The 22,181-nt window shown below is 38.3% G+C and overlaps 1 protein-coding gene across 1 annotated transcript in view; it reads right to left on the bottom strand.

Moving 5' to 3' along the window:
* Positions 1-3,980: 3,980 nt before the first annotated feature.
* Positions 3,981-22,181, bottom strand: part of MMP20 (matrix metallopeptidase 20) — a 34,406-nt gene continuing 16,205 nt past the window's right edge. The window contains exons 7-10 of the mRNA XM_058662532.1: positions 14,902-15,038; positions 13,760-13,916; positions 5,329-5,432; positions 3,981-4,285 (exon numbers count right to left, since the gene is read on the bottom strand). Coding sequence (XP_058518515.1) covers positions 4,185-4,285; positions 5,329-5,432; positions 13,760-13,916; positions 14,902-15,038 — 499 coding nt within the window. The 3' untranslated portion in view covers positions 3,981-4,184. The remainder of the gene's footprint in view (positions 4,286-5,328; positions 5,433-13,759; positions 13,917-14,901; positions 15,039-22,181) is intronic.

Here is a 22,181-nt window from a genome sequence, read left to right as displayed (position 1 = left end):
ATTACATTATAGATTTGGGATTTTCCTAGAATAAACAAACTGCTATTTTTGCAGTTTTCCAACTGCAAAGGTCTGAGAAGGATTTGAATGTTATACTTAATTGATCTTTTGCAATTGTTTTCTCATGGACTCCCTGCTATCCTTTACTCTTCTGTCCTCCAAGTCTTGTGGGAATAATGTGTTGCATTGCACAACAAAGGTTTAATGATATATATTGAATTAAAAGAAAGCATGTTGGATTAAGATTAATAGAGAAGAGATGAAAATGAGAATGTGAACATGCGAAAATATCCCTTTGGACTTGTAGTCATTCACTAGTTTCCCATTGTAATTTGTTTATCATCAAGCTTTCCAATTCTGTTCTGTTTACATTCTGAGTTTAGGTACTGAGAGTCTTTGAGTATCACATCATGGTTCTATGTCTGCTCAGATTGACATACCTCTTGGAGGTAGAAATGAGACCAAACATGGAAAATAATCAGAGAATTCTGTTTCTTTTTTTTTAAATCCAGGTTGACTGGAAAAACTTCTGTTTGCCTGGACTTTTTTATGCTCCATTATGGAGACTGGAATTCTAACCTGCTGATGATCATTGTATATTGCCTCTCAAATGGTACGTCCATGGCTAATTTTAATTAGGAATATTCACAAAGAACATTCACAAAGAACACAAAGATATCATTGTCTGAAAGGAAGCGAGGCTGAAAACAAGAATAAAGAGACAATTTATCAATGAAAACTTCTGAATAGCTTCTGATCACCTGCAAATATTACACACAGAATTCTGAAGACCAAACTGCATAGTTTGACATTTTAATTTGTGAAATGAAAGTCTAAGGTATTTCCAAACAAACACTTGAAAAAGAAATGGAAAAGCAACAAAGCCAGGTCTGCTATTTCAGACCAGGCTAAATGCAAGAGCCCTGAGTTCCAGCCGCAGACCATTTGGTGTGCAATTCTGAGACAGGCTCTCTACCAACTCAGATTCTTTCATCTGCTAGTAGCACTTCTGGTGCTCTCACTGTCATCTTGGAGGTCAACAGGACAACACACAGAACTCATCAGAAAGTGATCTCTGTGTTCTCTTCATTGCCAAAGTAGTACTTGGTCCACTTTGTTAAAAAACATTGTTTAAAAAAACGTTTTTGTGCTCAATATGAAGTGAAATGAAGAGTGCAGTTATCCTAGGCAGACTTGGGGGATTGATTACAGGGCTCTCCATGTTTACCCAAATTTGTACTGTAGTCCTGTATATAAAATGGTGCTATATATTACATACAATGTATAAAATCCTGCCACGTTTTATTTATATTTATTTATTTATTGTTGAAAAGTGGAGAGAGTCAGAGATCTCCCATGTGCTGGTTTACTCCCCACATGCCCACAAAAGCCAGGGTTGGTCCAGGCTGACGTCAGCAGACAGGGCCTCCATGTGGGTCTCCCATGTGGGTGTCAGGATCCCCACTACCTGAGCCTTTTGCTGCCCAGGATGTGCATTGGCAGGAACGAAGGCCAGAAGCAGAGCTGAGCCTGAACCCGGCCCTCTGATATGGATTGTGGGCTTACTACCATTGTGCCAAGTGACTACTTCTAATATATGTATTTTGATTAGTGATATAATTTGGAATTTGCAGAAGAAAAGCTTAGGTCATTGTTCATCAATTCTTACAGTGTTACAGTTGATCAGTCCTTAGGTTTCTCAAAGAATATATACAAATTTTCCAAAATATCTCAAACCAAAAGCAACTTTAATTGCTTCAAGGTCAAAAATTATAGAATCCCACTAGAGTGCAAAAGGACTATTCTAAGAGTGTCACATATTTTGATTCATAAATATATTCAAACTGAGGAGGTAATAACTACTTACCTCTATTGAACTTACTTCAGTTTTACAAAGGAGAAAACGGAGACAGATAGATTAGGGAATTTGACCGATATCATACAGCTAAACACAGAAGATCTGGGCTTGAAATCCAGTAAGTCAGGTCCCAGAACACCGTTTCCATTCCGTTTAGTAACGCCCATTTACACAGTGAAGAGTCTTCCCCATGCATACTGTGGGGATAGTGCTAGACACAAGGAGGACCCTTGGTTGATTGGGCTCAGCACCAGAGGCTAAGGCTGATGCATCATTGCCTTGTGATCCTTGCTGCAGCTACAGGGGTACATAGCCTTCATGGATCACATGACTTTGATCTCCTTGCTTACTATTTTAGATGCATTAGTTTTATTGATATAATTCACATAACGTTTAATTTATTCATTAGAAGTGTGCAATTTAATGGCTTTTAATATATTCACAGAATTGTATAACCATCAACATCATTAATTTTAGCACAATTTCATTATGCCCCAAAGAAATCCCATACCCAGTAGCAGACTGCTTCCTTTATTCTTTCCAAGGGACTCCTGAAAAACTCACATTTGCTTTCTGTCTCTATGGAGTGCTCAATTATAAACATTGTATATAAATAGGATCATACACTATGTGACCTTTTGTATCTGGCTTCTTTCATTTAGTGTGATATTTTCAAGCTTCATCCATGTCATAGCATGTGTTAATACTTCATTCCTCTTATCATCCAATAAGATTCTATTGTATTGCCTCTGGGGATGTGCATTTACAGGAAACTACAGTCAGAAGTGGAGCTGAGCCTTGAAGACAGGTATCAGGGTAAAGGATGTGGTGTCCCAGTGAGGGGCTTGACTGTTGCTCCAAATGCCTACCCAATATACTAATCTTTTAATTCTATTTTCCAAGGACTTTTTGAAGTACCTACATACTTAGGAATGAAGCTGCTGTCATGTGATAAGTCCATGCTTAATCTTTTTTTTTAATGAAATGCCTATTTTCTTCCTTTCTTGCTGATAGTAAGGAGTTTTCCTTAGCTGAGTACTTTTCTAAAAGCAGCTTTTCTTCTCTATAGAAGCATCTTCAAATTGGAAAGCAAGGATACCAGGCAATGTCTTCAATCAGTATGTGACTTCTTGTAGAGTGTAAATAGCCACTTACAGTAATAGAAACCAGGTAGGAAACTTAGAGTAATCTCGAGCAACTGCCTATTCCTTTTGATGCTTAAGTCCTCTGTAGCAAGCATATATGACAAATTTAATAAATGTGGGCAACAAATATAGCTAACATCTGTTAAACACTGTGGATGGTCCAGGCAGTCTACAAAGTACATTACATGATTGTCATCAATTTTAGACCCATTGAACTATTTTAGAATCCTTACACTCTAGAGGTTAAGACTAAAAAAAAAATAAATAAAAATAATGTTGAATAGTTATTATTCTGTATATACTGATGACTAGGAAGGAAAAATGATTTAGCTTGAAGAAAAATTGAAACAAAAAGGTGGAATCCCCTAAATGGAAACTATGCAGAGACTCCCTCAGTGGTGCAAAGAGAGGTACTAGCAGGAAGCCAGAACTGGAGTGGGGTATCACCGTCATTCTTCTGGGTCTGTGTATTCACAATGCTAGCTGATGTTGAACGTTTTCTGTAAACAGAATGAGGAACTCTTCTAATATAATGTTTAACTGGCATTTGTTCAAAGCTTTCCTGTTACAACATGCCTGTTGCATAGTATGAAAATACATTTGAATATGTTTTTCTACCATATACCACTTTAGAGAAAAGTAAGTAAACTTAGAGTCAAATAAGAAACAAAACTTAAATAATATTTCATGGTATGTTTAAAGTAAATCTGGGTATAGCTATATTCACCATAATAAATGATGGCCAAATGAAGGCCACAAGTCATCATTTATAAAAAATTATAATTGTATGGCAATGACATTTCCTATGAGAATTATAATATGTTTTAGGGAATGCAAAACTAGGTTTCTTTCTGGAAATAAAAACCAAATTGATGAATTTGCTCTAGTGTGCTGCATAAGAAAAAAAAATCAATGTATATCTAATTGAACAGAGTGCTGTGTTAGTTCTAATTGCATACAAATTGTTGAATAGGAAATTTCTCATTTGAATTAAAAATTCTGAATACACAACTGTTAAAACATTTAAAGCATTTTTTTTGGTGTGAGTGAACTTCAAAGCTCCCTTGGAATGGAAAGTTTTGGAAAGAATTCCTCTTCTAAATTATGCTTTGGTCCTTAGGATCCAGTTACCAGCTGCTTGTAGCTGTCTTCATTCCTTGGGATAGACGAGAGCTTTATATTTAGCAGCCAATCCAGGAATTAGATTTCATCACGCTAACTACATCTTCCTTTTCTGTGTCATATTTGTATGTTTTTGGTCCTGAGAAGAAGTAAATGTAGCCTAAAAGAAATAAAGTTGAAATCATGGTTACTGAAAATGACTTGCAAATATAAAATGTGAGGACTTGTAATTGCAACTTTCCTGAGGTGGCAACAAAGGGAAATTGGAGAAAAGTCAGGGGACATTTTACTTGTCTTCTGTATTTCTCCACCATGTCCTGGACCCCAACCCCTCCAATCTTTCAGGTATTTCTCATCTTTCTTTGTTCCAGCCAGGGTAGCATCTTCCATTGGGGTTCATTCAGCATGCCATTCTCAGTTGTACTCAGTCAGCAGTTCTACTGAGCTTTTCTCCCGCAGAGAACTCCTCCACTTTTCTTTCTCTGGTCCAATCTCTAAGCAGACTTCAAAATCCAGTTAATATTCCACCATGAAATTTCCAACTACTGATTCCAAATTTTCTTCCAAATCTTTTCTTTCCAAAATCATCTCTTGCAATTATTGCAAACATGTGATTCAATAATAAATAAACTGTCTTGTTGTCCCATAACCTTTGCAGTGTTGGATGGATGGACACATCTTCAAAGGTGCCAATCATTCTACTGAAGCAGAATTCATGTCTAGAACTGTCTTTACATTTCTGAACAGTGTCCAGTTCTGTGCTCAATATTCAAGAGAAATGTGTTGGCCCACTGATTCAAAATATTTAAATATAGCCAGAGAGTTTCAGTTAAGCACTCCTGGATATGCTAAATTTCAGGAATTGGGTGATGGAGTAAAAGGCTAAAATCATTAATATTTTGAAGACAAAAAAAAAAAAGACCTGAGTGAGTTTTATGATCTGGGTGATAAATGGACTGAGATATACGTATAAAGATTTCTATTAATTAAGAACTACAATGGCAGATCTTTTACACTTTTTCTTTCTGGTGGATAATTTTGTTAGCTAAACTTAAAAAGGACCCAGGACCAAAAATAAAAACTAATGACAATCATTTGGAAACCTACTTCTTGTTGCATAAAACCAGAGTCCAGAGTTTTTGCTATAATGTCCACAAAGGAAGGGATTTATTTACTTATTTATTTATTTGTGGAAACACTCACCATTTAATTCCACAGCAGCATCGATTTGGCCATTTACTCCTGAAAATTCTTCTTCAATACTCTTTGGATAGTCTTTTTCCATTTTCCTTTTTCGTTCATCAAAGCTGGAAGAATTATTATTTCATAAAGAATACTAGTAAGTGGTTCTTACTGGCTATAGATTATGTAGATATATTTAGTCAGAGATGACTTATGATATATTCATTCTCTCTGAATTTCTTGGCTAACCAAAGCATTGGAAGTCTTTCATAGTGGCTTTTACCCAAGGGTGTAGTGCTATATTTCCATGGAGAAAGGGCTGAGCAGATATTATATACTGAATTAATAAATGAATGCATGAATAATCAGCAAATGAAAACCAAGAAAATCTTTAATAACTGAATACCAGGATTTAAATCAATTTAGTTGCATTTTATTTATTTTGGTTTCTAGAAAGATTATACTACTAACCGAATAGTTTATTTGGTTTCTTTTTCTGGACCAGCAACCCTTCAGTGGTAATCTTGAGATTGGCTAACATCTCTCTTTGTGGTCTAAATTCTCCTGGTGTAGAAGACTGTGACTTGTCTGAGCCAGCATGATTTCTGTGAGTTCAGCAGTAGGCAGTCATACCTCCCACCTCTTCAGCAGGACTTCATTTAAAGTCTAAGAAAGTCCCTTACTTATTGGCACAGAACTCTGGATGAGGGATTATCGAGCGGACACTGTATTCCTTTCCCACCAAAGTATGGTGCCTGGGCTACAGCATATATCGTCTGTGGCAGCAGACTACACCTACCATTGCTTGAGATGTGCGTCTTATGTGGCTCTGGCTAAACAGGCCAGGGAACATGAAATTGAGCAGGAGCCAAACATTGAGAAACAGTGTTCAGGCAGGAACTGATGGGATGGTTGAGCTACTTTGTGGAGTGTTGGGAGTAGGGACAGCAGCTGGTTTTCCTAACATATTAACATACAAACCATGCCAGAATATTATCTCATGTAGACCTCTTAAATGGATATTATGTAGATAGGTGCCCCTTTCACTTCATTTTAGCAAGAAAGAGAATTGCTATCAAATCATCAAAAATCATTTTAAGATATTAATTATTATTTCACAAAGAAAAGTTTACATAAACAAGGCAGGCAGGACATTAACAAAGAATAGAAGGCAGTTCTCATGAATAATTGTTTTATGTGGACACGAATCGCATGTCCAGCATTGATAATATTGTATTGCTGTTATTATTTTGCTACGCATTGGCAACAATGTGATGGCCTAGCTCTCTGTGGATCTGTACTGGGAGATATCTGTTATAAAGCAAAGGGCACAATATACACTATCAGATGGCTTTAACTTTACATTTTTGACTCTGCTATCTGCTGTCTCTGTGATCAGGAGACTGTGGCCTGAGTTCTGTACCCTGATTCTCTGGTCTGGAAATAGTGGCAATGAAGATACTGGACAATTTAAACACACACACACACACACACAGAGAGAGAGAGAGAGAGAGAGATAAGTGGATGGATAGAAATCTGGCATATGTTGTACTCAAGGCAGGCCCAAGCTGCAAGTTTTTGTGTTCCTTTTCTTCTCTAGGAAGATTAGCTCTGATTCAACATGACAGGGAGTGTGGTTTGATCAGGGATCCCAAAGCTAACAAGAAGTTTAAACTTTCAAGGGATAACATTTTTTTTTGTGGAACAAGCATGGCTGAGAAGTAGCGGGAAAAGGAGGACTGGAGAATGTTGGAGTCCGTGAAAAATGGTCTACTGGTTTGTTGATGATTTTGCAAAGAGGATAAAATTAAAGGAAGTGATATAATAGGATGAGAACCATGGACATCTCAATTGACAATAAACTTTTGGCAAAGGCATTCGAGAGGTGAATATATGTGGTGGGTAGGAGGGCCTTTGGATTTGGAATCAGAAGAAGTAAGTTACTGCTGTAGCCTCTCTGATGCTGTTTTTTAACTATCTAATGGAGATTAGAAGTACCTGCTTCTTGAGACTGTAGAGCTGGCACACAGGAGACTGAGAGTAATGAGAAAATACCCATCATGATTCCTGGCACACAGTAAGCTAACAAAAGTATTAGCATCATTTGAATATTAAAGAAGGAAATTTTATTCAGAGTCTATTAAGAAATAGGTAATTGCTCAAATCATCACCAGTGTTTTCTCATCAATGAGGTTTTATTTGTGAAATCTCAGTTGAATGAAAAATGAAGATCTTCAACTACAGACCTAAATTATTGCTGATAATTACAGTTTATTTGTGATAACATGTCAGCCTAGATATCTGACACGGTTCTTCAGTTCTACCTTATTCATTACATTTGTTGTCTAAAGACACAGAGACTGAGACATGTATGCTAGGAGCTTAGATTTTCCAGGCATTTTTGGTATTTTGTTCGGGATGATTTCTATTAGATATCGACGGCATAACTGACACCACTCTATCTCCTTTGAAGGACTTAGTGGGGAGGTGAGTCTGCGAAAGGATGCTTCAAGGGAAGTTAGGGAATGTGGCAAGAGGGGAACTTATTGATGAAATACTTCTTGAAGCTGAACTTTCAGGAACTGGAATTCCTTTGATGTTAAGAGCTTATAACCAGGAACCACACAGCTTTTGGGAGGGAAGGAGTTTGTTTTACACTGGAGAAGAGTGATCAGCAATCCCAAGAGGAGCAAGAAGCTGCCACGTGCCATTCCAGAGGAGAGTCAGGAAACAGATTGCATGAGAAAACCGCAGCAGCATGGAAAACTATTTATGGTGTACCACGAAGTAGAAAAGTTTCAGGATGTACCTTTAACTATTTTAAAATGGAACAACTTCCCAACAGAGAGAGAGAGAGAGAGAGAGAGAGAGAGAGAGAGAGAAAACTGTTATGAAACTATTAAAAGATGTTGCAATTGCTGGTGACTGAAGAGATTTCTTTCCTATTTCTATTTGCTGTCCTTAACTCCTCCCTGCTGGAATAATCTCCCATCTTCATTTGCCTGCAGTTACCACCTGAATGTATGAGCAATCCCAAATTATCTCTCTAGTCTTGAGATTCTTTTACTCAAGACCTGAAGATCAACTTTCTTCTGAACATCTGCATCTTGGGTCTCAATAGGATGTCAAACTCTTTATGTACAACATGAAACTTCTCTTTATTCCCCTAATTTGGCCTCACTTCTTCAGCTTACTATTTTGGTAAATGACAAAATAAAATGACCCACACCTAGTCAACCAGCAAGTTTTAAATGTTCTAATGCGTGAATAGCAATCAGATCTATACCGTCTTCCTGAAGTCATCAGCTCTGGAAGGATTATGGCAATAGTTCTGTCTCAATCACATGCGCATGCTCTGTTTAATAAGTCAATGATTTTTGATACACTCATGGAATTGAGATAAAATCAACACAATCCATTTAAATATGCTGTCACTGCCCTCAAATCAAAGCTCATTTCCCCCTTTTAACTATCAGTGCTTAATTTCCCCCTCCGCCATTCCACTCAGCTCTAGAGTATTGCTAATCTACTTTCCTTCTCTATAGAATTACATTGTTTTGACATTTCATAAAAATGAAACCATAGATAGTTTTCAAACTTATTTCTTTCACTTAGCAAATGCTTGTGAGATTCATGTATATTGTAGTATATGTCAGAACTTCATTCATTTCTGTGGCTAAGTAACATTACTTGAATTTGTCACGTTTTACATACCCATTCAGTAAAACATAAATTTGGGTTGTTTTGCCACTGCGTTATTTCAAGTAATGCTACTATGACTATTTGTGTCCAATTTTTGTGCAGTCATGTGTTTTTATTTCTTTTGGGTATCTACCTAAGAGTAGCACTCTGGATTAATGATAATGGTATGTTTAACCTTCTGAGGAATAGGATCCTGGTTTCAGATGGAGCTGCAATAATTTATGTTCTCAGTAACGGTATATAAGAATTTCAGCTTCTCCGTATGCTTGTCAATACTTTTTGTTATCTGAATTTTTGATTTTAGCATACTGGTAAGTATGGAGTGATATTTCATTGGAGTTTTAATCTTGATGTTTATGTTCATCATCTCTTCTTGTGCTTATTGGCCATTTGATTTAATCTCCTTTGGAGAAGTATCTATTCAGGGATTTTGCCCTTATTTTGCCTGGGCTAATTGTCTTTTGATAAACTGAGTTAAAAATCTTATTTATTCCACATGCAAGTCTTCTGCCAGCTATATGATTTACAAATATTTTTTTTTCCCATTCTTTGGGTTATCTTCTTTTTTTTGATTAAGTTCTTTGGTTATGAAAAAATTTTATGTTTGGTGAAGTCCAATTTATCTAATATGCTTTTGGTGTCACATTGAAGCATACATTGCTAAATATATTGTTATGAGAATTCTCTATATTTTCCTCTGAAAGTTTCATAGCTTGAGCTCTTATATTGAGGATGCTAGATGTTGATTTGTTTTGTATATTATGAAGGAGAGGTCAAACTCCATGGTTCCATATATGGCTATGCATGTCCTAGCATAATTTGATGAAGACTTTTTGCTTTCATTACTGAATAGCCTTAGCAACTTGCTAAAAATTAACTGTAGATACATTGGTTTATTTTTGGACTCTACATTTTATTCCATTGATTTATATGTATATGCTTATGCCAATATTACATGGTTTTGATTACTGTTTCTTTGGAGTAACATTTGAAATTAGGAACTATGCGTCTTCCAATTTGGTTATTTTGTGTGAATTTCCACATAAGTTTTAAGATCAACTTGTCAGTTTCTACTAAGGAGCCAGTAACAATTGGTAGGTTCTGTGTTGAAATCTCTAGCTCAATTACGGGACTGTTTCATTCTTAAAACATGGAGGCTTTCAATCCATGAACATGGATCCATGAAATGGATAATCTTTTCACTTAGATCTTATTTAATTTGTAAGCATGGTGTTTCATGATTTTAAGACTGTAAGTTTTTCATGGTTTTGGTTAATGTTATTTCTAAGTGTTTTATATAAAAAAAATTATTTGAGAAACACAGAAAGAGGTAGAGAGGGAGAGAGGTGTTCTTGGCCCAGGCCTAAAAGGAGGTAGAAAAGCAATCCAGGTCTCTACATGGATGGCAACTGTCTAGTCACTTGATCCACGCCTGCTGCTTTCCAGGGTAGCCATTAATAATAACTTGGAGTGGATCCGGGCCTAGCACAATAGCCTAGTGGTTAAAGTCCTTTTTTAAAAAAAAATTATTTTATTTTTATTGCAAAGTCAAATATACAGAGAGGAGAAGAGAAAGAGAGGAAGCTTTAAAGGCTGGAGCTGTGCCGATCTGAAGTCAGGAGCCAGGAACTTCTTTCAGGTTTCCCGCTCGGGTGCAGGATCCTAAGGCTCTGGGCTGTCCTTGACTGCCTCTCAGGCCACAAGTAGGGAGCAGGATGGTAAGCAGAGCTGCTGGGATTAGAACCGGTGCCCATATGGGATCCTGCCGCATTCAAGGCGAGGACTTCAGCTGCCAGGCCACCGCGCTGGGCCCCTAAAGCTCTTTTCTTGCATCCACCAGGATCCCATATGGGTACTGGTTCTAATCCCAGCAACAGTTGTATCCTGGCTGCTCCACTTTCCTTCCAGCTCCCTATTTGTGGCCCCAGAAAGCAGTTGAGGATGGCCCAAACCCTTGGGACTCAGAACCCTTGTGGGAGACTGGGAAGAAGCTCCTAGCTCCTGGCTTCGGATTGTCTCAGCTCCAGCCATTGTGGCTGCTTAGGGAGTGAACCAGTAGATGGAAGATCTTTCTCTCTGTTTCACCTTCTCTCTGTAAATCTGACTTTCCAATTAAAAATAAATAAATATTTTAAAAGAGTTGGCATTTAAAAAAAGAGTGGATCTGAAACTTGAATGCAAACAGATTTTCTTTGTCCCCCCATTTCAAACTGCTTTATTTGATTAAATAATTCCTAGCTCTTATGTCACTTCTTAAAGAAAATATTATTGACCCTACAACAGGATTATTTATAAACTGCATTGCACAATTCAGTTTTAAGCCAGCTAAGAAAAGAAGAAATAAGTACGTACACTAAGTTTAATTATGGAATTAAACTTACGAGTAACGTGCTGTTTTGTAATGAGTTTAGATTTCTGTCTGGAGTCACTTGCTTTTGGCCTAATGAATTTCCTTTAATATTTCTTGTAAGAAAAGTCTGCAAACATTTTTTCACAGTTTTGGGTTTGTTGGTGAATGTCTGTTGCTCCTTCTTCTCTGATCTCTCTTTCTCTATATGCATGTATCTGCTAGCTCTGAGTCTGGATGAGAGTCCTTGGAGAGCTTTGACTATACCTTATGTTGCATCTGGAATTAACTAGAGGAGCTGGTTTCTCTTCTGTCCTTCTAACCCAGCTACATTGCTGCCAAAGGTACATTACAATGCAAACCTTCTGAGTGATTCCCTCATTTAAGAATCTTTGACCTGACTTTTTCCTTGCAGAATAAGCTCTGGGCTAGCTGGAAAGGCACTGACCTCCATGGCCCGTGCCCTGCTTTTCTCAGGCCGTGTTTCTCATTTCAGCCCACACTCTAGTCAGGCTGACTTACCTGAGGTCTTCCTCACAGTCACAGGCTATTTTGTGCATGAGTGCCTTTGCTGTAACTGTTCTCTGTGCCTGGAAGCCACCCGCCCTCACCCCACTCTCGTCTGGGAAACTTCTCTGTAATCTTCAAAGTGGAGCTCAGATATCACTTCCTCTAAGGATTCTTTCCTGGAACCTCTGCTAGAATGGGCCATTTTTTCTCTGTTTTGCTCCAATGATCCCAGTGCGATCTTTTATTATGGCACTTTAGGCACTTGGGGTTTTGTTGAATGCTTTTCTGTGTATTTATTCTCAACTGGAGAGACTCACTGAAGGCACAAATAGCACTCAACATGAAAAGCATGATGATATGAAAAGCATTTCATAATTTTTCGCATCTACTCCTGCAACAATATAAAGTATGTACTACGTCTACCTCAACTTTGCTTAGGATGAATATATAAAAACTTTTTTTTTCTCTTGGCACTTAATTCATTTGTGAACTAACATGAGGTCTAAGGAAGAACTTGAGAAGTGACACAAAGAGGAAGGACCTAATGTCCTGACAGGTGCATGGTGAGCTAAGGCAATCACCGCGGGTTGTGGCCTCTGATATTTCTCAGCGTGGCAGTGCACTTCCTCTAGAGCTTTACCTGTCTCATTCAAATTTTTTCTACCAGCTTCTTCCTTCTCAACTAGGGATATAGTGACTAAAGCTTCCCGGGCTGCCTCAAATCATGTGGCAACCAGGAGAACGGAAGCCAGGTGGTAAGAATGGTAGTGTAATATTAAGAGGAATGTGGGTTGTCATTGACCGACAGACCCACTGTACTGACTCAATTTGTTAAACTTCAGACTCTATATACATGAAAATGACAAAATCTTTAAGTGTGTGACAACTATTTTGGGATCTCTGTCATTAGCAGCTGAATGTGACTTTTAAAACTAACAGAGCTTCACATGACACTAGAATGCCATACATATTAGGCTCTGCAAAGCACAAAAAATTGTCAATTCAGGGAGCTTGTCAATAAGGCTTATACAATAGCTCTGTCTGAACTTCTAAGCTATAGGTCAGGGTCATTTTCTGATTCCTGAGTGTTTAATCCAGTGTGCATCACAGTGTTGTCGACGGAGAATCTCCTTGCATGCTTTGATAAAAAAAAAAAACCAATGATTTGTATATAATGTCAGGGCTCTCCACTCTGGGAGGCTCAAATACTCAGATTTTTTCCACACTTGTGGGAGAATTGGATTGAGTTTCTGCCTCACAGCTTCAGTCTGACCCAGCCCTGGCTACTGAGAACATTTGGGGGATGAATTAACTGATGAGAGCATGCACTCCATCTTTCCGTATCTGTGCCTCTCAGTCTCTCAAATAAATAAATAATTTATAAAAATTAGTGTAAAAACCAGCCATGGCATGAGAATTATATATAGTTTCATTCGATAAGAAGAATTATCATGCTCTTAACTAGATAACAGGATGTAGCACGATGACCACTTGTTTTTGGTGGAACTTTCCTTCCAAGAGTTCCAGAATCATAACCATCTTCTTTTGTCCCAAAGCACAGTGTGCTCTAGAATGCGTTTTATGCTCACATACCTTCCTTCCCCAGGCATTTCCATGCGGTCATTAGGTATGTGAGGATGGGGATTCACTTAATGAGTGCATGAAGAGATCAAAATTTTGATATGCTAGAGATCAAGCAATGGAATTATTGAATGAGTGTTCACTTATCACTTGAATAGTTCCATATCTTGAAAATAATTAACCATCTGTAAATAGCCATTGTGAATCCACTGGCTTACTGCAATCTCACCTTGGTTTCTACTCCACAAAAAGATATTTTTCCCTTGCCCCATGAATTAATTCATCTAGAGAATCAAATGAAGAAAATCATACCTGTAGTATTCATCTCCCACAAAGAAAAGCGTCTTCTGAGGCTCCTTGAGGTAGACAGCAGCATCTATTCGCTGCACATACCTTGGGAAGCCAAAGTCATAAATAGTTCGAGGAGAACCTTGCATTTGGAATCCTCTTGTTACCCAGTAGTGGGGACCTGAAAGTAGAAATTGAAGTTTACCAAAACTCTGTATTTCCTAGTGATGCTTCTCACTGTAGAAGATTGTTATGAAGGATTATAAATGGGGTTCATTCATGGACTACTGGCCATGATCTAGTCAGTAGAAGATAGAGGGCTGCAAATATTCAATTTAGTAAAATTTTCAATTTTTATTGATGGCAAAAATCTCTAGTTATGTCTTAAGAAAGTGAAAATATTGATACAATAGGTCTATTTTGACACAAAATTTTCAATGTCATTTTTTATTTGTAATCTTGTTCCATTTTCATATATCTATGAGCAAGAAGCGGTAATGCTATGCAAATGCTATGATTCTTATCTAAGTTGGCACCTGTCTTCCAATCTTGTCTTTTAGCATCAGAAAAATATAGGCCCAAATGACAACTGTCACTTATTGGGTAACTTTATTTGTTAGTCATTGCTGGATATAGCTTCAAAGTTGATATTCTTATGACTTTTCTGCAAGAAGGAAACAGAGACTTGGAATAATTAGTTAACTTTCTAAAGTCTTTCAGCCAGTGAAGGGCTGCAGCCAAAGGCTGGGATTGTACATGTCCCCTTCCTGATGTCCCAAACACCCCCCATTCCTTGACTGTTTCTGGATATGACATAATAGTTAGGACACTGTTTTCATCATGGGAGGTTCCATGTTGGCTATTGTCAGGTAAAGACTCTCATTGGAGTCACTCTGGGCAGAGCTCCTAGGTGACAGGGAACAGTTTTCCTGCTCTGTGGGTATGGTCACCTAGCATTGTGTCTCACTAGACTAACAGGTTTGCTTCTGAAAAATAGTTAGACAGCAATGCCACTCCTATCATTGCTATGACATGGTGGAGTACCAAGTCTGAGGACAAGCAACTCTTAAAACATGCCCCACAATCACCAAATGCTGTCAGTTCTAGAATTTTCTAAAGAGATGATCATGTGCCCCTGCCAATTATTTGAGGGATCTGTAAGGTACCTTTGAAGAAATAAGCAGTGCCTCTCTCAGCCACTTCATACGCTGCATCCACATTGGACATGAGCTGGGGGAAGGAGCTGGTGATAGTGCTGGGCTGAACACCTGCTGGCAAGTGAAGCTGCCGTCGCCAGAAGATGCTACGGGGGTGTTCCAAAAGAAATCAAGAACAAAGACTGATTCGGATTTTAAATTGCACTTGGATGGTAATGAACAGCAGACCACACTTCAGGGGTCTTTGCCCAACTGCCCTTTGCCTTTTGCCTTGTTTTTAAAAAACACAGTTGTTTTTAATCTTAGCAAATACTTTCTTCTCTCTCTTCATTGCCTTAGCATCTTTGTAATCTCTTTTCTTTCAGTTAGTTCAGGATGTTCAAAACATGAAAGAAATAACAATAAGCAATTCATATATTTTTACTATGTAGCAACTTACTGTAAATATCGCTTGATATACATTTCTCTTTCCTATTCCAATAAAAGTCAAATATTAAAAAGATAAATGTGATCCAGAAGAAGAACATTATTATACAAATGAACCAAAAGTTTGTAGTTGGAAGATGCTAATTATTCCTTGTAGAAATATAGAAAACATTAATATTCATAAACTATGGTGTTGCTTACATTTTTGTATCTTTTACTCTGCAACTAATTACTAGAAAGTCTAGCACACCCATATTACTTGCAGGTTTAACAACTTATGCATCCACTTTCCCAATAGTATTTTTTCACAAAATTGTGGCAGTACATGCTGAATTGAAACTTCCAGTGTAAATGTGGTCCATTTTGCATTTTGGAGATGAAAATAATTTTTCTGGAACACAAGCAGTTTGTGTTTGCTTACTTAAATTTCCAAAATCAATGTATAAGATTATTTTTAGACAGGAAAAAAGAGAAAATTTTGACAAGTAACTTTCCATGTGGTTTAGGAACTTCCCAAATGTCACGCAGAGTTTCACTAAGTTTCAGTTAAGGTAGCACTTATTTATGGAGCATCTATCACCAGCTACTGTGCTAGAATCGAGGCTAAAACACTGTACAAGCCCCAGGCCCTGTGCTCAAGTTGTTTACAGTCTAGTAGTAGAGACTGGTAAGTGAGTAATTATACTACAAAATAATCTCACAAAGCCTTGGGAGATACATTGAGCAGAGAGAAATACTTGTTCACATTTTCTAATAAGCATGCCAATGCAGAAGAAAAAGCACATCTCATTGTTTCACAAGCTGTAAGCTGGAGTTTTAACTTTCCTTTTGGCCAACATCTCTAAGCCTTAGTTTTATCGTCTCTTCAATGGGTGTAATGGTTCCTTGGCCAATATTATGAGATCATGATGATGATGAATGAGAGAAAGCAAATCAAAGTGCCTATAAAATATAAAATGCTATGCGAATAGATGCTATCTCTTTAAAAATATTATTTTCTTAGGCTTCATTTATCCACTAATTGCACATGCACTGTAGATAAGCCTTCACTTAGGGAACAACAGTATTTTAACCTTGGCCCAATACTTCATAGATTTATTTACAACAGATATCCTAATAGATGAAATTCTGAGATCCAAAAGGCAGAAGGGCCAAAGGTCAGTTGCTGATTAAGGGTAGGCAGAGGCTAGATCGGACTCAGCTTTCCTGATTATTATCACACACCTACCCCAACCACCTGCTCATTCTCAGCCTTGTGATTCCTGGCTTTTCACTGTTTACAATTCGACCCTTTATCTCATTAGACTGACCCTTTTCTGAAAGCACAAAGCACTACTTTCTCCTTTTTTCTTTTCTTCACCTCACCACAGATACAGTTCTGGGTATCTATACGAGTCCAGCAATTAGCTCTTGGACTTACTGGGAACCTGGGAAGAAACTGGAAACGCTGGTGTTTTCCAATTAATTCAAAGTACTGCCAGCTTTGGAATGCTGACTCGGGTCAGGTGGCTGGGCTGGGACTAAACGTATGCATGTCAGGATGAAGTGTGCCCGACTGGGGTGAAGATGTGGGGAAGATGGTGGAGGAGCAGACACATCCTCCCATTGACTCTTTCTGAATTATATTTCTAAAGAGGTATTGTTGACTACCAATTGTTTTCTCCTTGGGGACGTTAAAGCTGAGATATTTTGCCTTTCATTTCTCATTTAAAAATCAACAAGTGATTTCAAGCAAAATAGAACTTTATCTTTGTGAAATTGTGGGATACAGACATCCCAAATGACTCAACATAAAGTTAGTGAAGTGCAGAGGGTAAAAGGAAAGGCAACAGAAAAACATGCTTTTCAACTTGTCACAGTTGTTAGAATCTTACATTTCTTACTAAACCCAACTTGGTTTAGGACACTGTGGGTGTTGTGTGGCCTAAACTGAAATAGTGTGGTGATTCTAAATCAAGTGTGATTCTGTGTCCTTGGTGACTTTTGTCCAGGCTGGGGGCAGCTATTGGGTAGAGGTCAGGGCTGCCAGGAAACAGCCTACAGTGCAAAGGACAGCTCTACACAACAAAGATTGACCTGCCTCACAGTATCAGCTACGCCAAAGCTCAGAAACCTTGGTTTACACATCACTGTGACATATTATGATATATACAAAGCTCATATAAAATTGACATAAATGCTATCATTACTTATGTAAATTACCACAACCTGCAAAAGGAATCTGTAGTTTAATACTTTCCATAAACTAATGAAGAAAAAATATGTCTGATAGGTAATCAAACAACAAATGACTACCCAGAGGATCTGAAAACTTTGAGCTATAGATTATGGTCACGAATGAATTTAACTGGACCAAAAGGAAAGAAAATTCCTCCTGACATATTTGTAAATAGATTTAAACTATAAATTCCACCCTGACTCCTGAAATCTATGTGTCTGTTGGAAAAGTACAGCTATAGGATATATTGAAACTTGGCAATGAAAATCGACAAACATGATATGAATAGTTCATACTCTGATCCTTGTTAAAGAAGACAAAACATGGAGTTTATTGATTTATAGACCTGCTGATTACACATTTAGCTGCACTATTTATCTTTGTGTAGTCAGTAACTTAATCCTGTGCCTGGCATATGATCAGGGCTCAGTAAATATTTGTTGACTAAGTAAATAGGCACCACAGGGTTTGCCTAGAATGTTCCTCTATTTCACCACCAAATTGCATGTTCTCTGACATTTTCATTTCTTTTTCCTAGTGAACACAACCAATTCATCATATTTGAGACTAGATTACTTACAACATTCACCAGGCATTTCTCAGGGATAGAATTACAGGAAAAAAATGTACTATTCATCTTTTATCTGAGGGCTTAGCATCATACTTAATGCATCTAGGAACCTGATCCATCATTTCGAATCTTTGTTCTTCTTTGTTACATGCATTCATCTTCGCTTCCCACCTACCTAAGCTACCTAAGCATCCCCTTTTTAGGAGGAGCTTTCACTTGTTTGGTGAAAAATGAAGCTAATTCACATGAACCACATGGACAACTTTATTTTCTATTCTCTCAACCCCAGATACGATAGACTAAGATTTTCTCTATTACCTTGTTTTCTACATTTGGAAAGAGGTGTCCTTCTGGCCTTCTAATTTTCTCAATTTCTACAATTTTATTTATTTGAGTGACAGATACACACACACACACACACACACACACACACAGGCAGACACACAGATAGATGGAGAGCTCCCCCCAACTGGTCTACTCCCCCATTGCATGGGAAATGGAGAATTCTATCATGGTCTGTCATAGATGGCAGTTTCTGAACCGCATGAAACTTCGGTGCTGTCACCCAGCTTACCCATCAGTGGGAAGCTGGAATTGGGGCTGGAGCTCGGACTTGAATTCAGACACTGCTACAGGATGTAGTTGGCCCAAGTGGTCGCAGCTTTTGTGCTAAGCAACCTGCCCTTGTTTCAAAAAAAAAAATTTTTTTTTTGATGATCTTAATCTAATTGTTGCGTGCACCCTGCAGTTAGTCAATGCATCCCTTGGAAAGAAACAAGGGATGTTTGAAGCCCTGTTTTGTTACTGGCTGTGTGACTCCATGAATCACTTATTGTTCTGAGACTTGTTTCTCTATTTCAGGTAAGAGTGAGAATAACACCTGCACAAATACTTCAAAGGATCAAATGAAGCAATATATATGCAGGTGCCTTATCAACTCTGACAACTCTTTGTAGACATCTTCCAAAGACATGTTTTCATGCTATAAATTTACTAGTAGATGATATGCAAAATTTAAATGCAGAGCTTATTGATATAGTGAAATTTTCTTCTAAATTTAGTTCACTGGAAAACGTCAAGTACGAGCTATTGCACCACTGGCTGACAAATCTTTAGTTTTGTGGGGTTCATCAACCAGGGCTGATTCAGAGGTCAAAAAATCCACCATTAAAATAAAGAACCCGTTAAATTAAGCTTGTTAAATTAAGAACCTGTTGTATGTACAGTGGTGTGGGTTAAACACAGTCAAAGCTGAGCAGTGCGTCTCACAATTGAGAATACTTGCATCCATCCCAAGAGCAATGCTGATGCATATTCATAAATCTTCCACTGTGAGATCAGAGAGGGACCCCTTCTCCTTGGAAAGAGAGAGTTCAGAAGAAATTACAGTGAGTCAGGAATCATAGTCCATCCTCTGCCTCTGTGTTCGGATACGTCACACATCAGAGCAAACCAGTCTAGGGGAATACAATGCCATTTGCTGATTTTCAATGATGCAGGCTTATGGGCAGAAAAGATTCAGCCCGAGAGAGAGAGAGAGGGAGACAAAGAGAGATTGAGATTTTCCTTAAGCCTGTAGAATTCTGGAAGTGCTGATTTCAGACATGCCAGGTAAGAGCAGAGGTGTCTGATTTCACTGTCACTTCTTGCGGCAGCACCTTGCCTTTCTTTTCCTCTAGTGGTTCCTTTTCATGTCTTGAGAGTAGGACATTTTTCATTTTTGAAATACTCTTTTGACTCTGCCACCTCTTCCAGTTATTATCAAACTTCCTTTGCTGTTAACTTACAGTATCTGAAGGTGACTTCTCTCCAAACAGAGCATTTGAATATATAACACACAGTGGAGAATATCTAATGCTGCGTCTTCTGGGATTATAAAAGGCACTACATCCCAACTTGCTTTGGAAACAAACCATAGTGCTATTACATCCATAGCAGGGAATGTCCCATCGACAGATTATTGTCAGTGAGGGGGGAATTCCAGGCTGGTGAGTGGGAGAAAGTAGACTAGGAACTCTTTAATCTTCATTGGCCCCCTGGTTGGCATTATAATTATGGCTTGAAAGAATTCTTTGTTCTTTGACTAAATTTGGCAAGGCAAGCATGTTGGGGCTTTAGTGGCGGGGCGGGGAGGGGGTTGGAACTGCAGAGTCATGGAATTCTAGCTCTGGAGGGCACTTTAGAAAGTAAGAGAGCAAGACATGTAGGAGCATGGGCTCTGGGGTATGATAGTGTGGGTTCGGATCCTATTCTAGCTCTGTGCTCTCAAACAAGGTGCTTATCTTTTTCATGTCCTGGAAAAAATAATTTATAGCTCATAGGGGTATCATAAGGATTTGATAATGAAAGGCTTACCATAATCAGTACTGAACACCTTCAAGCCCTGTAATTATCCTTCAATCCCATTTGGCAGGGAAGAAGACAGATAGATAGTTGTAGATCTAGGGCTAGGAAGGGCTCATGGAAGAGTTCTTTGAATTTACTTGCCTACCATATAATAGATTAAAATGTTCATGGAAGGACTTATTATGGAAAAACCACACATTGATTAAAATCCAAGGCACTATAAAAAGCTTATCTTTTCATTTCAGTTTCCAGTGTTTTTTTAAAAGCACTCCCTCATCATGCACCAAATCTGATTGGGGAAAGTAGAGAAAATGATGATTAAGGAAATACGTGGTAGTCAGCTAGCTCCTAATGGTCAGTTTATGGATGGCCTGCACCTGTGCCTCCTTTCTGTTGTTGCTACCCTCAGTTTGTACAGCTGTGAACGAAAGATGGATCGTCCTCAAACGACCCTTGTAATTGCTGAGTGTTTAGAGCTTGAGAGACACAGAACTTTCAAAAAATGTTTTGTCCTTTTAGCAAAAGAATTATAATGAAATAAAATGCTGTATGATCTTTGTTTCAGTGTCTCCTTTGTCCCTATTTTAACCCTGATATTTACCAAAAGAATAGGGTGCACTCTACACAAAGGCCACATCTCACTACTTTCTGCATTTTTAATCCCTTCAGGAGAATTGCATGATACTTCCATGTCTGGGCAGTGTTCACCTTGATACTGGAAGCTGAAGTTACTCAGTGCTGTATTCTAGGCACCTCCTGGTCTGCACCTTGCCTTCCACTCTTGAGTCATTGCCCACAAAACAATCCTGTTTTTCTTCTTCTTCTTTTTTTTTTCTGCTAATATGAATGCTGCTGATACGAACATAATGTTGCTTATGTCAGACCAAAACCAAAGCGGCACTGAAAGGTCATGAACAAAGGCTCTCATGCTTGAATATCTGAGATCAGACGATTACAGATTTCTCTGAAGCTTGTGTACATAGGCCTGTTCTGAGAGCCTTTACAGGAACCCTGTCACGGTTAAGCTGCTTCCATGAAGATACCTCTGTGGCGACAACCAGGGCTATCAGTGCGTACAGCCAGCAGATGCAGTGAGCCTCTGTGGTGAACACTGTTTCAGGACGGCCCCTATGAACTCTCCCTTGTTGCCCTTAAGGCTTCTCCTGCACCAAAGCGCCTTACATGCCTCTGTGGTTGGTCACTGCACATGTACCATGGACTGTAGTCCCTGGTTCAGTCCTCAATAAATTCATTGTCTCTTTAAGAGAGCTCTTTTTTTTCTGTTGTTATTTTAAGTTGACAGTAATAGTAAAAATAATATCAATCATTAGCAAGTCTTAAAAAATCATCCATAAAAAGTAAATATAAAAAAGAATAATTTGGAATCTCCAAATTCTTCAAGTTGTGTCTTTTTTTATGTCTTATGACTGTCAATTTTTTAAAAAAAATTCCTACTTGTAAAGACACACATTGGCATTTATTCTGACATTTACTGTGTGGTAACATGTAATCCCAAGGTCTGTCAAGATAGCTGCCTCATCAGTAAGAGCCAGAACTAGAGTTTAAACTAATTTAGTCAAATGCAAAAGTTTGGGACCGGAGCTGGGAGCCAGGACTGCAATCCAGGCCATTCATGTGGGTGGCAGGGACTGTATATCTTGAGCCATCACCACTGCCACCCAGGGTCTGCATAGGCATGAAGTTAGAGTCAAGAGCCAGAGTCAGGAA

The sequence above is a fragment of the Ochotona princeps genome, chromosome 4 (assembly GCF_030435755.1).
Source record: "Ochotona princeps isolate mOchPri1 chromosome 4, mOchPri1.hap1, whole genome shotgun sequence".
Lineage (NCBI taxonomy): Eukaryota > Metazoa > Chordata > Mammalia > Lagomorpha > Ochotonidae > Ochotona > Ochotona princeps.
Note: the sequence above shows the minus strand (reverse complement) of the source record. Positions and strands in the feature narration are given on the sequence as shown.